Source organism: Hermetia illucens, chromosome 4, assembly GCF_905115235.1.
Source record: "Hermetia illucens chromosome 4, iHerIll2.2.curated.20191125, whole genome shotgun sequence".
Lineage (NCBI taxonomy): Eukaryota > Metazoa > Arthropoda > Insecta > Diptera > Stratiomyidae > Hermetia > Hermetia illucens.
Genome location: NC_051852.1, coordinates 116424431 through 116440178, shown reverse-complemented (window position 1 = coordinate 116440178; position 15748 = coordinate 116424431). Strand labels below are relative to the sequence as shown.

The 15748-nt window shown below is 43.0% G+C and overlaps 1 protein-coding gene across 1 annotated transcript; it reads left to right on the top strand.

Moving 5' to 3' along the window:
- The first annotated feature begins 288 nt into the window (after window positions 1–288).
- On the top strand, window positions 289–12510 carry LOC119655325. Its single transcript, XM_038061164.1, has 2 exons — window positions 289–632; window positions 10490–12510. The coding sequence occupies exons 1-2, from the start codon at window positions 623–625 to the stop codon at window positions 12373–12375; spliced, it is 1896 nt and encodes a 631-aa protein (XP_037917092.1). The 5' UTR covers window positions 289–622; the 3' UTR covers window positions 12376–12510.
- Window positions 12511–15748: the final 3238 nt, after the last annotated feature.

Below are 15748 nucleotides of genomic sequence, written 5' to 3'. Positions count from 1 at the left end.
TTTACAATTAATTTTTCTATGTCCCGCGGCTCCATCTACCGCTGTCTAGATGCTTACTGGGGGAAGTATCATCAGAAAACTTTATTGAGCTTTTGAATTTCGCAGGCTCAAACCACCTCTAATCCAAATGAGTGCATTTGGAAACAACACGACGACCACCATTGGTGAATGACTACGTCACGCACGAATGGTCGTAAAAAACGTGACACCTCCGAACGCACAAACACGCATGCATATCGGCACCCACGAACCCATTCCCCCTCGTTCATGTCGGCATGAAGCACGGCAAGCGACGGGAAATGGGCATTCATGGGACGGGAACGTGACTTGCCGTGAGAGCAAGACACCAAAGCGGAACCCCCAGTACGTGACTGCACCCGCCGGAGCGAGACAGCGCTAGTCACGAAACACGAACGAGTGCGTGACATGTCGTAAATTCTTTGAAATGGCGCAAGTGACCGACAACGAACGGCGGATTTCGTTGGAAAGCGCAAAGCGGTCAGTGTCTTTTCGCCACTTGGCAACATAAAAAGTGTCTCGCGAGGTTTCCGCTTGTGAACGAGTGCAGGGAGCAGCTTCCGTCGAGTCCGGCCCGGCGTCGCCTGGAATCCAGTTCGTCATCATGTACGGGGGTAAGTGGCGAGTTGGCGGCCGTGAGCCCGTGAGGAAGTGTCACGCCGAAACCCCTGTTGGAGCCCGTTCTTCGGCCAGGTTTCGCCCTTTGGGTTGCGGGAACGAAGGCGATAATTGGCTGCACCGCCAGCGCGTCGGCGAGGCGTCGCTAGACGGTGCAGAGCTTTCGCAATCCAGGCTAATTGGGCTCCGTCAGGCCGCACAGCTTTCATCCGCGGTTGTGTCTTTATACATAGTATGTATGCATGTGAGATATGAATGAATGTGGTGCCGCTCACGTCGTCACGCGTGAACGGGAGCAGGTCGGTGTTGCCGGTTTGAGGTATTAACTGTTTTGTAACCGCGGATTGAAAATATCGGAGTTATAGTAACGAAATTTAAAAAGTACGAGGAGAACTCCTTTAAATTTTGTTGACATATTCACCGAAATAGAGGTGGGTGCCATGGGATTCCAGCTGAAGAGGTGTTAAGTTTTTTAATCAAAAGCAACGCATTTTGTATAATGAATAAATTCAGTAATATGTCCATATGTCCAAGTGCACGAAAAAAATATACACCAAAGTGGAAAATTTTACAACTAATTTCTTAAGTTTCTGAATTCATGACTAATAAAAAAAATGGATTTTGTGAAAAACATGAACCTTGAAAGAAAAATTATTAACCACTTTTCATCCATTTTTAAGGTTTTGTATAAACACAAAACCTTATTAAAATCAGTTTCTGTCTGTCTGTCTTTTTTTTTAAGGAGGTGGAAATCTTCAAAAAACTTTGACCTGGGCACGCCAGAGTGTGGGATTTTTACCCACTAAAACCACCCCCGACTCCCCCCTACCCCGTAGAACCACCTTTAGGTATTACATCACGAAGCGGAGTTAGCTTACTTTAGCTAGGTCTCCTTCCGTCTTCCCGCGGGGTTCGTAACGGCGCCTTCCTCACTTCTTCTGCTTTTCGCAGTTTCTCCTGGATTACTGCGATCATGGAACTGATCGCATCCCAGTCTTCCTGGCAAGCTACCATTCTCCGGACAAAATTTTCCGGTGATAGCACTTCACCTAGAGTTTCCTCTAGGTTCCATCTTTCTTCCACGAACCTTGGAACATTGGACATTGGAAGGATACGTGCGCTGGGTCCTCTGAGACCCCGTCGCAGTTTGGACAATAAGGTGGGGCGTCCAATTTAAACCTGTACAGGTATTGACGGTATCCTTCATGGCCGGTGAATAACTGGGTGAGATTATAATTGATCTCCCCATGCTTTCTCTCCAGCCACTCCCTGATGGAAGGGATCAATCTGTAAGTCCAACGACCCTTTTCTGACTGGTCCCATCGCTGTTGCCATCTCATTATAGATCTCTCTCTTTCGGTTTTTTTCACCTGCGATAAGGGAGAGATGGACCTGGTGTTATAAATGTTCATCATTTCGGTTGCCAGGATGTCAATTGGCATCATTCCCAAGATGACCAACGCTGCATCGTCTGAGATGATCCTGAAGGCAGAACACACCCTTAAAGCTATTCTTCTGTAAACCGTACTCAGTTTATATGCATTGCCTAAAACCTGCAGCGCGTTTCCCCAAACTGGAACTGCATACAACATGATAGAACTCACCACCCTGGCTATGAGCAGCCTGCAAGTATGCCGCGGTCCTCCTACGTTCGGCATCATCCTTGCGAGAGCCATACTCATAGTGGATGCTTTTTTAAAAGTATGCTCTATGTGCTGCTTAAACTTGAGTTTTCCATCTATCATCACCCCGAAGTATTTGATGGCCGGCTTGAAAGTGATGATACGAATCTCGATTCTAATGCAGGCGTAATTTCTTTTGATTAGGACCGCTTCCGTCTCTTCCTCAGCGAGTGCCAGTCCAGTACTCTCTAGCCAAGCCTTAACAACACTGATTGCTTCGCTTGAGTACAGCTTAGCATCCTAGAGATGCTTTGCGACCACAACCAGTGCTATGTCATCGGCGTAACCCACCACTGTGGCCTTCTCCGGAACCGGAAGGTTAAGCATATCATTGTACATGATGTTCCACAGTAGTGGGCCCAGTACAGAGCCCTGTGGGACCCCCGCGGAGACAACGTACTCCTTGGGTCCATCATCGGTATTATACCACAGTGTAGTCATGCAAATAGCTATCTATAATAGCGGCGAGGTAGGTGGGAACACCAATCGTCGCCAGAGACTTTCGTATAAGGTTCCTTTCACGCCATATTTGCACACGCCTGTCAGATATTTTCACATTAAATTTATTCTTTTTAAGGTTTTGTGTAAATACAATAAATGCTCACATATACAGTGAGTTACATCCTTTAAGTTGAATTTAAGGGGGGGCTCCCCATACATACAAAAGGGGGGTGTAAAATTTTTCTTCATCAAATATAATCATGTGGGGTGTGAAATTAAAGGTCTCAGTTGGTACTTTCTGAAGCCGCTCTTAGTTTTGACATTTGTTGGAAAGGTGGGGAGTGCGGGGGGTTTAAATTGATCATTTATTTAAGGAGGCCATTCTCAAAAATTACCAAACCGAAAAATCTGACGCTGCCACTATATGGTGCCTGGGCTCCGAAATACTTTCCGTACCGATATCTGTTCAAATAAAGTTAATAATAGTATATTACTATATTTTTTTGTAATTGGCTGGAAACCCCCCTTAAGTTCATCCTAGCACCACGAAATTTTGCATTGATGTAGGCTATAATGTGACATTACCAAGTTTGGTGAAAATCGTACTATCACTAACAAAGTTATAATAAGTCAAAGTTGCTGCTTCTTTGAAAATTGAAAACTATGAATGTTAATATCACCCGAAAGTGGATAATCTCACATAATATATGGATATATTACGTGCTACGTACTAAGAAATACACCTTTCGTACCTGAAGCGTCCAGCTTCCGGTTACCCGACTTGTTAAATTTGCGTAGACCATAAGATCTTATCAAAGTCGGGTTACTGACTCTATCTGTTACACGCACTTTCCTCAGAAACAGTGATACCTCCTAATAAGAAATTTGTCGGAAGGGTTGGAATGCAGTGACATCGTTCTATGTTGAGCATAAGGGTCAATGCATGTAAACGGGGGTCTAACTTTTTTCTCACCAAATATAGTCATGTGGGGTATCAACTAAAAGGTCTCGCTTAGTACTTTCTCTAGCACGCTTTCATTTTTACATTAGTAACAAACTGAAAGTCAGTGGGTAGCCAGGAGGAAGTCATTTAAATTAAGCGGCGGACCTCAGAAAATACACCGTCGAAAAATCTGAAGAAAATCACGATGGTGCCCTCATATGACATCTACTGAAAAGCTTAGTGAAAATCCTCCTATTATTAACAAATTTGTCTGTTTTGAGTAAATTTACTACATCCTATGACATCATATGTAAACAAAATATTAAATTAAATGGAATAGTCTGATATACTTAATAAAGTGACTGCGAAATGTAACTTAAAACAATTGATAGGGCCTTTGAGAAATAAAAATACATCCCGGTTTTGCGCCGAAGTACACCAATTCAATGTTCCTAAAAACTGTCTGGCGTCCTGACCTAAGCCATCGCTCCATCTCAGGCAGTGTCCTCCACGTCTTCTTTTTCTACCATAGATATTGCTCTTATAGACTTTCTGGGTAAGATCATCCTCACAACCAGACAGACGCGGTATCGCTCATAGATTCCGTCGTTATGTAGACTACGGAATCGTCCATCCTCATGTAGGGGCCACAAATCCTTGTAGAGATTCTTCTCTCGAACGCTTCTTGCTAAAAACCCAAGTCTCCGAGGAATACATAATGGCTGGCAAGATCATTGGCTTGGTTAAAGAGGACGCATGATAGGGCACCCCCTTGGCTTAGACCGTTGTTCTACTGCTTTTATTTAGCCTCACAAATTGGTAAGGGTCAATCTTATCTCTCATGGCCGTGTACAGTTTTGTCCTGACTATGCTGAAAAGATGGTGCAACTGAGGTACATATTCCAACAGTTTTTCCATCGCTTGCCGAACAGAGAAAATCGGCCCTGCTGCTGATTTGCCTGGAGTGAAGCCTCTTTGGTATAGATCATTGATGTTCTAGGCGCATGGAGCTATCCGTTCTAGCAAAATTACGGAGCGGAGATGATACTCAGCAACGATATCTCCATATTTGCCGCACAACGCGATATCTCCCTTTTTATGTATGATTCGTTGTCCCACACCTTGAGCACAAGTTGATGAATCGCTTTGTGTGATTGGTCGCCTCCATATTTAACTAATTCGGCTGTAATTCTATCGGCCCCTGGCGACTCATGGGTTTTAAGCCGATGAATAAATTTTATAAAACAACCACTGGGGCAACAATGGGCAACCCCCTCCCACTGGTGCTATGCGAGGTATTTATGGAGAACTTAGAGGATGAACTCGAGGAAGCTGGGGCACTCCCGAGATTCTAGACACACAGGAACATCTATTTCACCATGGGCATCGAAAAGGAAGAGAAGATACCGCTCCTAGACTTAAAAATAATCCGGGGAAGAGTGGATTTTGAATTCGACATCTACTGGAAACTGACCCAGACACAACGAACCATCACATACACCTCAAACCACGATTTCCAACCCAAAGATGGCGGCATACAACTTTATGATTCACAGGATGGTCACAACACCGCTCAATGAGGAGAGAAGAAATAAAGAAGTTGATTACATCCTCGAAACAGTCAAGAAAAACGGATACAACACGACCCTCATCGAAAATTGGATCAAAAAGAAACCACGCCAGGCCTCAAGACAACTTTCAACACTCTTCCAGGAGGTGAACACAGAACCTAGGCAATGGATAACACTAAACTACTCGGATCGGACGCAGAACATCAAAAGGCGTGGATTCCGGATCATCTCGACCAGCAGACGATAGCTACTTAGGACCCGTTTACAATCAGTCAAGGACAAGAAAGAGTGTACGGAAAAATGCGGCATTTATAAGATCTCCCGCCCAAACTGCGATAAGATTTACATAGGGCTAACAAAATGGTTAGTCCACACCAGGGTGTTAGAACACCTGAATCCGCTAAAAATAAGAATAACCCACACATAAGGTTCGCGGATATATAATAAAGCAGGGGCACCATATGCCGTTGGACAACGCCAATATCTTGAGAGTCTCCACATCTAGAAAATCCCCCTGAAAAAAAGGTTAAACAGGCAACAATTGTGACATTGTGCTGATAGCACCTTCCTCAGACATGTGGGAAAACACGTTCTTGACAACCGCAACGGTAATGATGGGAGGTTCGTGAATTTCTGCAACTCCCACTGCGTCGTCTTTGGTAGCACATTGTTTGAGCACAGAACCTTCCATAAGGTCAGTTTCAACTGGCCGACGCCTTACTAGCAATCAGATTGACCACTTCGCGATCAGCAAGAACAACAAGAGAGACGCTGATATCGGCCTCGAAAGGGATCACACTCTGATGGTCGCTTATGTACGCTTGCGTGTTGCGTCTACCACTGCTCGAAGGGTTGGGGAACTGCGACCCTCTAAGTTGAACATTGACCGCTTGTATGACCCAGCTGTTGCTCGACAGTGGGAGAGCTATCTTACTATCGTACGACAAATATCCGCCTGAGAATATCGTAAGACTTGGGCCGCCTTGCTCTTTTCTCGGGTGCTACACAAGTCGTCGGCCATGTCCCAAACGGTCGACTTTTCTTCCACGAACAACTGAACAGGTGAAAAGAACACTTCATCACTATAATTAACCGTATAATATCTGGTGAGTTCCTCCTCTTGTGGATCAAATTACTAGTCACCATAACACGCGGATAAGGACTGTTCCTCCAAGCAGAAAAGAAATCATTTCGACCATCGATGCACTCAAACGGAGTAACGCGGCCGGGCTTGACGACCTCCCCGCAGAGTTATTTGTCGTTGTACATATTCCCCAGAGAATGGAATAAGGAGATGATCGTCAACATCCCAAAGAAGGGGTTCCATTTTGAGTGTCACAATCGGAAGGTTACCTGCATGCTCCATGCCGTCGCAAAGGTAATAGCTAAAATAATCCTGGGACGCAACAAAGAACATCTCAAAAACTTGAGCGACAGAGAGCAGGCTGGTTTCCACTCCGGATCCGTCTGTATTGACCACATCAAGACCCTACGGATCATTTTGGAAATGTGCGCGAAGTTTGTGTCTTCATCGATTTCGAGAAAGCTTTCGATAGCGTGAACAGCGAGGGTATTTGAAGTGCTCTACACAGAAGGGACATTCCGGAGAAACTAGTAACTATTATCAGAGCAACATACGATAATATCGAAAATATCACATGCTGCGCCGAAGTAAAATCTCAGAGAATTTTGACTTTATACTGCCTTGTCCGGAGGAGGTGGAAGAATTCAATGGACGATGACATCTTTTTTCGAACACCTTGCTCTGGATTTGGAAAGAGAAGCAAGTAGATTGGACTGAAGATAAAGACCAACAAAACCAAAGTTCTCAGTCTCACGGGTCATCGTACTCTCTCTATCTGCATTAATAGCGCTTGATCCGCTTTCGTGACCCTGCCTAATATCTGGAAATGCAGTTATCTCAATACCAAGGTCAGGTTGAAACTATTCTGTGCTAGTATTCTTTATGTGCTGCTTTATGGGAGATGCCCATGGAAAGTGAACTCCACTGTTACGCGAAGGCTGAAAGCTTTTGTCAATACCTCCCTGCGTCCTATCATCGGAATGGGCTGCCCTAGCACTCGTATGCGATGTGATCGGTAGACGGAAGTGGTAGTGGATAGGTTACACATTAAGGAGGGGCGACAATTGCATTGCGGGCTACGCCATCCAGTGGAATCTACTCTACCAAGATGGCCGGCGAGTAGGTCGCCTCAAGAGCACTGGCGTAGAGAAGGAGTGCGAGCGTCTCGACAAGTCGTGGGGGGGGGGGAGAGCCGAAGGGTATTTCAGGTAACCGCTAACTCGAGCGAGCGCACTACCAACCACATTGCTTTCTTTTCTACGTTGCAGTCTTAAAATGAAATACTCTAAAGTGCTTCAAGGCCTAAGTTCAAATTTAATTGTTGCCGATGATTTTTAATGGCTGTCGCATATTATCAGGTTGTCCACAAAGTTTTCGCACAAATATTAATGTGACAATTAAAAAGCAATTAGCAGACAAACCAAAACAGCAGGTACAACATGTGATATCCCAATGGAAAGGTCAGAGTCCTAACTATAAAATGCATGGTAAATTATCCTTGAAGGATCAGTGTTGTGAAGGATATTCAAGGATAAACATGGAATTCGACAAAGTACATTTTCGTCATTGCATTTTGTACGAGTTTCAAATGGGGACGAAGGTGCCGAAGGCGATTGAAAATTTGTCGAAGGTATTCGGTGAAGGAAAGGTAAAGCGCAGGACAGTTTACGATTGGTTCGAAAAATTCTACAGCGGAGACCTGACATTTGAAGATGAACCTCGCTCAGGAAGACCCTATACGATTGACGACGATATCCTGCGCAACAAACTGGAAGCGAATCCTTTTCTTTCGACACGTGTGCTTGCAGAGGATCTCGGTGTATCAAAATCAGGAGTAGCAGTAGCCATTACGCGTCTTGGATATGTTTTGAAGAGCACAAAGTGGGTACCGCACGAACTGACTGAGCGAAATCTGGCCGATAGAGTGAGAATTTGCTCCGCTAACCTTTTACGGAACGAAAACGACCCTTTTTTGAATCGATTGGTAACTGGCGATGAGAAATGGATTGTGTACGAAAACGTAGCGAAGAAACGAGCCTACACTCATCGAGATCAACCGGGTCCATCGGTAGCAAAGCCGTCTATTCATCAGCAGAAGCGAATGCTCAGTATATGGTGGGACGTTCGTGGCCCCATACACTACGAGCTTTTGGGACCAAACGAGACCATTACCGCCGATAAGTACTGCGAGCAGCTCGACAGATTAAACACCCAGCTACGTTCGAAACGACCAGCATTGGTCAACAGGCGAAATATTGTCTTTCATCATGATAACGCCCGGCCGCATACATCTTTAACTACTCAGCGAAAATTGAGTGAGCTTGGCTGGGAAGTTTGGAGTCATCCTGCGTATAGTCCCGACCTTGCTCCTTCTGATTACCATTTGTTCAGGTCCCTCCAACATTTTCTGGATGGTAAAAAAATGACTTCTGAAGCTGACCTCCAAAGTGCACTTCGCACGTACTTTGAGGGGAAGGGGGAAGAGTTTTATAGAGGGGGGATTTTGAAGTTGCCCGATAGATGGAGGGAAGTCGTATCTAATGGAGGCAATTATATATTAGATTAAATAATTAAAGGTTTTTATAAACTTATCTGCTGAATTCTGTCTTTGATTTGTGCGAAAACTTTGTGGACAACCTGATATTTTATATTATTTTTAGTGGCTGTCGATGTATCAAGAAAAAAAGATTTTTCAGACCTGACCGGTTTCACTTGCCTAGCGGCACCCTAGAAAGCGAAATGGAATCCTTCATAGCATATTGAAAACCAAGCAGCTATTAAAACTCTCCGGCATACACACAGAACATTGGGAAGGACTAAACAATGCAAATTGCTAATTAAACCCTGGGTCGTCCACTCTATGATAATGGATTCTATTGTATGGCATACCCGGGCTTTTCTTAAAGTGTGGCCTATCCACCGCCCCTTTCGCCTTCTAATTAATACCTCTACTTCAACCTGCAGCTCTTCGTTCAATATTGGGTCAAACCAGAGTGTCCCGATGTAACAGTGGAAACAGGTGTTAACAAAAGTTTGGACCCTGGACATTGGTGGTCAATTTCTATGTGCCGATAACATACACCTATAACAATAAAGGGAGGATGTTAGCGCGGAATAACTTCAACTTGATGTTTCCATTAATGTATTTTAGATAAAACAAACAAGAGAACTCTAGCGCGATAGATGGGTCGGGTAATATCAAACTCAGTGCCATCGTCAGCATAAACAACGCTTTCAAGATCGAAAAATTGATCGAAGCCCCCGATGTTCTGGCCATTAATACAGGTACGAAGAGTACAATAAGAACCGTGGTTTGGTTGCTCTTTATCTCTGTTTACCTCCTTCTCCAAATTCAAAGCCATTTGGTCAAAGCCCATAACTCGGTGAGAAAGCAACAAGATGTGACCAACCTAGTCGAGGTGTTTGAGGAGAGATGTCTTACAAACAAAACGACTGGAAAAACGTCATCGATAACAAAAGGAATAGTATCGGCACAGATAGCACTCTTGCCTGTACTTCGATGCAATACTAGCATCGTCTTATGTCGCTCCAATAATAACAATTTGTTTCCCCAGAATGTCCTCCTGCGCTAAACATTCCGAATACACTCTCCATACGCACTATGGAAGACGTAGTGAAATATGCCTTCCATCGCTGCTCGTCATTGCTCGAAGCATTGCGACCGTTTGCAAGTTCTTTCACTGCCCTTCCGAAGTGGCCTTCTTCATACTTTTTCTCCAAAGTTCGGCATATGGGCGTGTTATCTATGTAGGCCCAAGTATGAAAGTTCTCACTTGTTCTTCTCTTTACTTTCAAATATCTGTTAGCTATTCTTAGCGTACATATATAGTGATTCTCAATTTCTTTGAAATCCATCAAAAGATGTTCACAAGCCATTTTCAGAATTATTAAGTTCTGAAATTATTATATTTATTCACTCACTCTCTCAATTAGAACGTTGAACTGGCTGTTTTCTTTCTTCTTTTTACGGTCTGGATGTGTTACACTCAGCGTTGTACGGAGTAGGATTCCATTATGTTTAGTACTATTCAAGCACAAAAAAGATTCAACACAACTTAACACAGTTAAGAAATCTATTCTTATAACAAATCTTGTTAATTTTTTTTTTCAGAGGATGGTGAGCCGATCGAAATCAAGGAGGAGTACAACAATGACGAGCACTACCAAGACATGTGCTTGTCTAAATTCGACTTAGACTACAAACTCAAACGCAGCGAACACCAGCATGAATTTTTCTTCACGCCAAACGAAAATTGCAAGAGCGATGTTTGGGATCGCTTCTATTTGATTTACTATCGCGGCATAAAACAAGACTATGTGAAATGCCGAAAATGTTTCTCGATTTTAAGCTATAAAAGTCGAACTGGAACAGCCAGTTTGCTCCGCCACAACTGTGAGAGAAAGAATGCAATTAAAGCTTACGAACAGGAGGCGATAGTGCATCCTATCATCCCATCACTTGTAAACAAAAACATTTCAGATGAAGCGAGAAATCAAATTCACGAGGGGCAGCTTTATTTTCTGGCAAAGGACATGCATGCATTTGATACAACAGATCGAGTAGGATTCAAACGGTTGGCACAATTGCTCATAAACTTTGGATCCAGTTTCGGAAACCAGTCGGTGAATGAAGTGTTGGCACCAAGTGATTATTTGGTTAATAGTCTAATGACGACGACCATTTCAAATATTTCGAGAGTTATAAGGAACTATCTCTTGGACGAGGATCTAGCACTGACCATAGATATTTCAAATGAAACCTGTTCTCAAAAACGATTTTTAACTCTATCAGGCCATGTCGTCACAGTTGACTATGTCTTCAAGTCATTTATCATCAACACTATAGAAATCGAGAACTCAATTGATTTGGACCTGAAGAAAACTATCTTAACACTCTTGGATGACTACATTCCAAACAGTGAAAGCAAACTCTCAAAAAGTGTCGTTGTCATTGACCAACACCAACTGTTATCAGATTCACTGGCTGATTGCAAAGTATTTCCGTCTATCGGCCACATAATGCAAGCTATTTTGGACAACATCCTTTCAGAGTTGCCGGAGCAGTTCCGCAGCTGTTTGAACACAATAAAAGACTTAGTCCAGAACATGGAGACAATTCCTAATCGGAACTTGAATGTATACTACACTCTGAAGTATTTTCACGACTATTTACAGAATGCATGTCAGGAAGGCTCGAATCAAGACTTATCAAAATTGGACATCCCTACTCTTCAAGTTTTCTACGAACTGCTGGAATTGTTCAAAGAATGCTTAACGGACCTAAAAGCGGATGACACAGCAACGATTGGCAAAGTGTATTTGTGGAAAGTTAAGTTAGAAACCTATTGCAAATCAATCCCAGCTGAGGACGAGGACTCAGTCATATACTATTTGAAAACAAGAACTCTTGCCTTGCTAGACGAGCATTTGATACCTAACGACTATCACAAAATTGCTCTTTTCTTGAACCCCAACTTCAAGGGCTTAAAATTTCTGAAAATCGCCGAAAAACAAGAAATTTATGATTTGATCAAGTCGATGATTTCAAAAATCAAAGAACATGAAGACCTAATCTTCTTTCCTGGAGCTCATTCGTCATCATCCTCATCGAAGCCTCCTCCACCCAAACGATTCAAAGATGAGATTATTTTCGGTGAAATGATGGATGCGACCGAAGGCGAAAGTGATGACGAGTCCACCGAAAGTGAAATCTTTCGCTATGTTAATTATAAGTTGAAAGATCATTGCAGTGATATTTTGGAGTATTGGAAAATGACTAATGATTTCCCAAATCTTAAGAAATTGGTAAGACGAATTCTAAACATTCCGGCTAGCGTTGAGTCGAAGCAAAATGTCATTTGTCAGGGCACAAACGGATCGAATGCATCGTCAAGTTCGGGTTCTTCAACAGTCAAAACATGTTCCTGTGCATTCAAAGACAACATTAAGTCTCTAGTGTTTCTCAATAAGAACTTCGGATTGGCCAACTGTATTTAGAGTAAAATTTGGGGTGATATTTATGATTAGGCACTAAAACATGTAATGCAATGTTTACTATTAAGTGATATTCTATTTTTATTATGAATATGTATGTATGTTGATATTTATATTAAAATTTATATGAAATAGTCAGTTCGCTGTTTACACTTTCCCGATCTACTATACTTTGCTGAAGTTTCTCTCTTTTGCTCTTCCATGAGTTCCAAAGCAGAATTTCCTATAGCAACCGAGAGTTTTTGGTTATGTAATTTTCTAAAACAACATTTGAATACACTTAGACCTCCGTGTTGAGAAATAGGCACAGCTATACTTCACTAAGGAATATTGCCAGATGACACATGTCTGTTAGTCAATTTGCCAGCCAGCAGGGTCTTCGGCACTTCTAGTCATTACATTTCACTCCACAAAATTGAGGTATGCCTTGCACGAAAGATAAACAATAGGGGTTTAATTTAGAGCGGAAATGGCGATAAAACTAAGCAGTTTGCTTACGCACGTTGACCTGAAAATCTTTCTAACTCGGATGCTTCGAAGGAAGGAAACTAGTTCCCTGCCTCTATAATGTCCTCTGTCCTTATTATATATACAGATATAGTTATGATAGGCACCCACCCTGTAAAAAGAATAGTTACTGATAGAGGATGATGGAAAATGGGGCAAAAACAAATTGAGGGGTTTCAATTTTTTTTCACATCGTATAGCCCAGGGCGCAGAAAAGGAAATAAAAGCAACCTACGAATTAAACCATTATGTTATTGAAGGAAGGTGGAACTTCCACAATTAACAATAATTTCGCTACGGTCTACTGCATCACGAAAGAACATGCAAATGGTCACAATTCTTTTGATGTTCTGTGAGGGACGTTAACGATCAACTTCTCACCCACGATGACAAGCTTAAGCTTTATAGGTGGAAGGATCATTTCGCCATATTTATTGAACATACAACATCTAGAGAAATTTTACCAGATATGGGTGAAATAGTTAATCACTGTAACAGCAGATACGGATTAAAGCGACACAGGGCCGCTGGAGTTAGCGCTCTTCTCCTCCTCTCACCTCGAAAGCTCGTTCGACAGAGCAGACAGGTTTCCACTCTGAATCCTACCACGATGACCATATTAGAACCCTGCGGATCATTTTAGAACAGAATGCGGAGTTCAGATCTCCGCTTCATATGCCCTTGGTTTCAGGAAAGACAGTGCCATCAATAGACATTTCACGCACACAAAGTGCTCCCCGTGTCTGCATAAAGTTGCTGATGATACCAACCCCACATTCCACAAGAAGAAAATCGTCGTCCCCATTGAAAAACATACAGCCAGAGGTCTGTTTTTTCCAATTTTATGGAGGTAAAACTGAAAACTCATATGGTATCTTAGAAGCCAAGTAAGAAAATAAAACACCCAACCGCGAAGCTCCCCTCGTCTGCACTTGCGCAAGACACTTACGATGCACCTTTTTGCCAAGAACATCAGCCCATACTTCCAACCGGTAGAACAGAGCAGGCTACTTGCACTCAAAAGAAAGCGTCTCCTGTTAACTACAATCTAATCTACTTCTACTTTGATTTGCGCGAAAAAAATCATCTTCGAATCGAGCGTCAGTCCAGTGTACTTCACCGTTGGTTTTGACTTTTTTATCAACTCGCCGATCAATATAAGACGTAAGGTCAGGATTCTCTTTTTAGTCAAGATGACTACTTCGATTTTTCCAGCCCAAGGCTGAAACCATGAGTAGTGTTCTATCCGCTTACTCGTCGCATCAATATGTAAAGCCAGCTTTGCTTATTTAATAGTACCTGCGGCAACAAGCGCCACATCATTTGCATAACCAAACGGGCGCGACTTTTCTGGCATATCAAACTTTAGCAGTCTATCATAGCACTCGTAAGCGTCCCAGTGCTGCACCCCTATGGATGATGAATTCCTGTGCTACCTCCGACGCGTAGAATTAATTTTCTAACCTAGCATATCTGTCCATTTTACGGAATCGAAGAAGCACTACTGGTCGAGATTAGCGGCTGTGTGCGTCAACTCAAGAAACCGTAACCACGGTCTCTGTGTTCCGTATGCGAACGACAGCTCAGAGTTTTCTTTCCCTTTGCCGATCAGCGCGCTGCAGCCTCGAGAAGTCGCAGAGGCAAAACCTATCCAAGCATTGGTTCCTTGATGGTCTTTTCCACTTTGACCTTTTCGATAAAGCAATGAAGATCTCAGAATTCTAGGGAGCATATACACTCTGGAGTAGAACCCAGAACCTTCTCTCTTGTTGTCTGCGCCCCTAATTCAGTGAGGACTCTGCCACCCTTGTTTTCCATATACGAGTAGAAGACAATTCTGCACCATTGACTTTAAGCTTGATCTCATAGCGGATCTCGCTGAGCAGTACCAAATACGTCCCATGGTTAGAGTTTTGTACTAAAAACTACATCGTAAATTTACGTAGATTCTAGCTGGATCGCCACTAAGCAGGTCGCAGCGTACTTATCTGAAAGACTTCTAGACATAGAAGGAACTTTTATCAGTAGCAGGATAAATGCCACACGGCTGGAGGATGCCCGATTTCGTCTAACTTTGCCATATTTTTTGCATGGCATGCTAGTCCCAAGCCCGGATAAATGATGAGATCAAACAAACAGAGAAATAAAGTATAGTTGGAGTTATTCCACTGTGTCAAATCCCACCTGATCTATCTTGGTGACAGGTCCTGCAACGGGCCGATCAAAAAACGCAATGTCATAAAAAAATGATTGAGTTGAATATAAAGCCTCGAAAAAAGCTATGGCATTCACCTGAGTGAACGCAAAAAGACGAGCCTCATCCTGTTGAGAAATGAGCAAGGGTTTATAATGCACGGACAACGTCAGGTCGTAAATAAATTAGTTAGGCCGAGCCAAACAAATACGTGTCTGCACGCTAAATAATATTACGCTCACTGGAAAGACGGAGAAAGAGCTTTCAGAAGAAGTGCATTAATACTTCCGCTCTACAAGAAACTCAATGGTGGGGTGTCAAAAGCTGCGACATAGAACGCGAACGAGGTTAAACCCCGATTGCGAACGTGGAAGAAACGTGGAATCAAGCTAAAAAGACGATAACACTGGCCAATTGGCAAATTTACAAGAATGCGAACCAGAAAACAGAGAAAGGGATTGTTATTGCCCAAACTGTCCATTACAAAGATATTTATGATAAACTGGACACCCGGGGCGACAAGGGAGATCTATATCGACTTGTCAAAAGCCGATACCGTCGCACACAGTATATGGAACACTTCTGCGGCGTTACTGACAATAACGGCTTTGCTTTGCGACGGACAGATGACGCGAATGTTACGAACCGATTTCAACTGAATTCTTTGTTCATCCT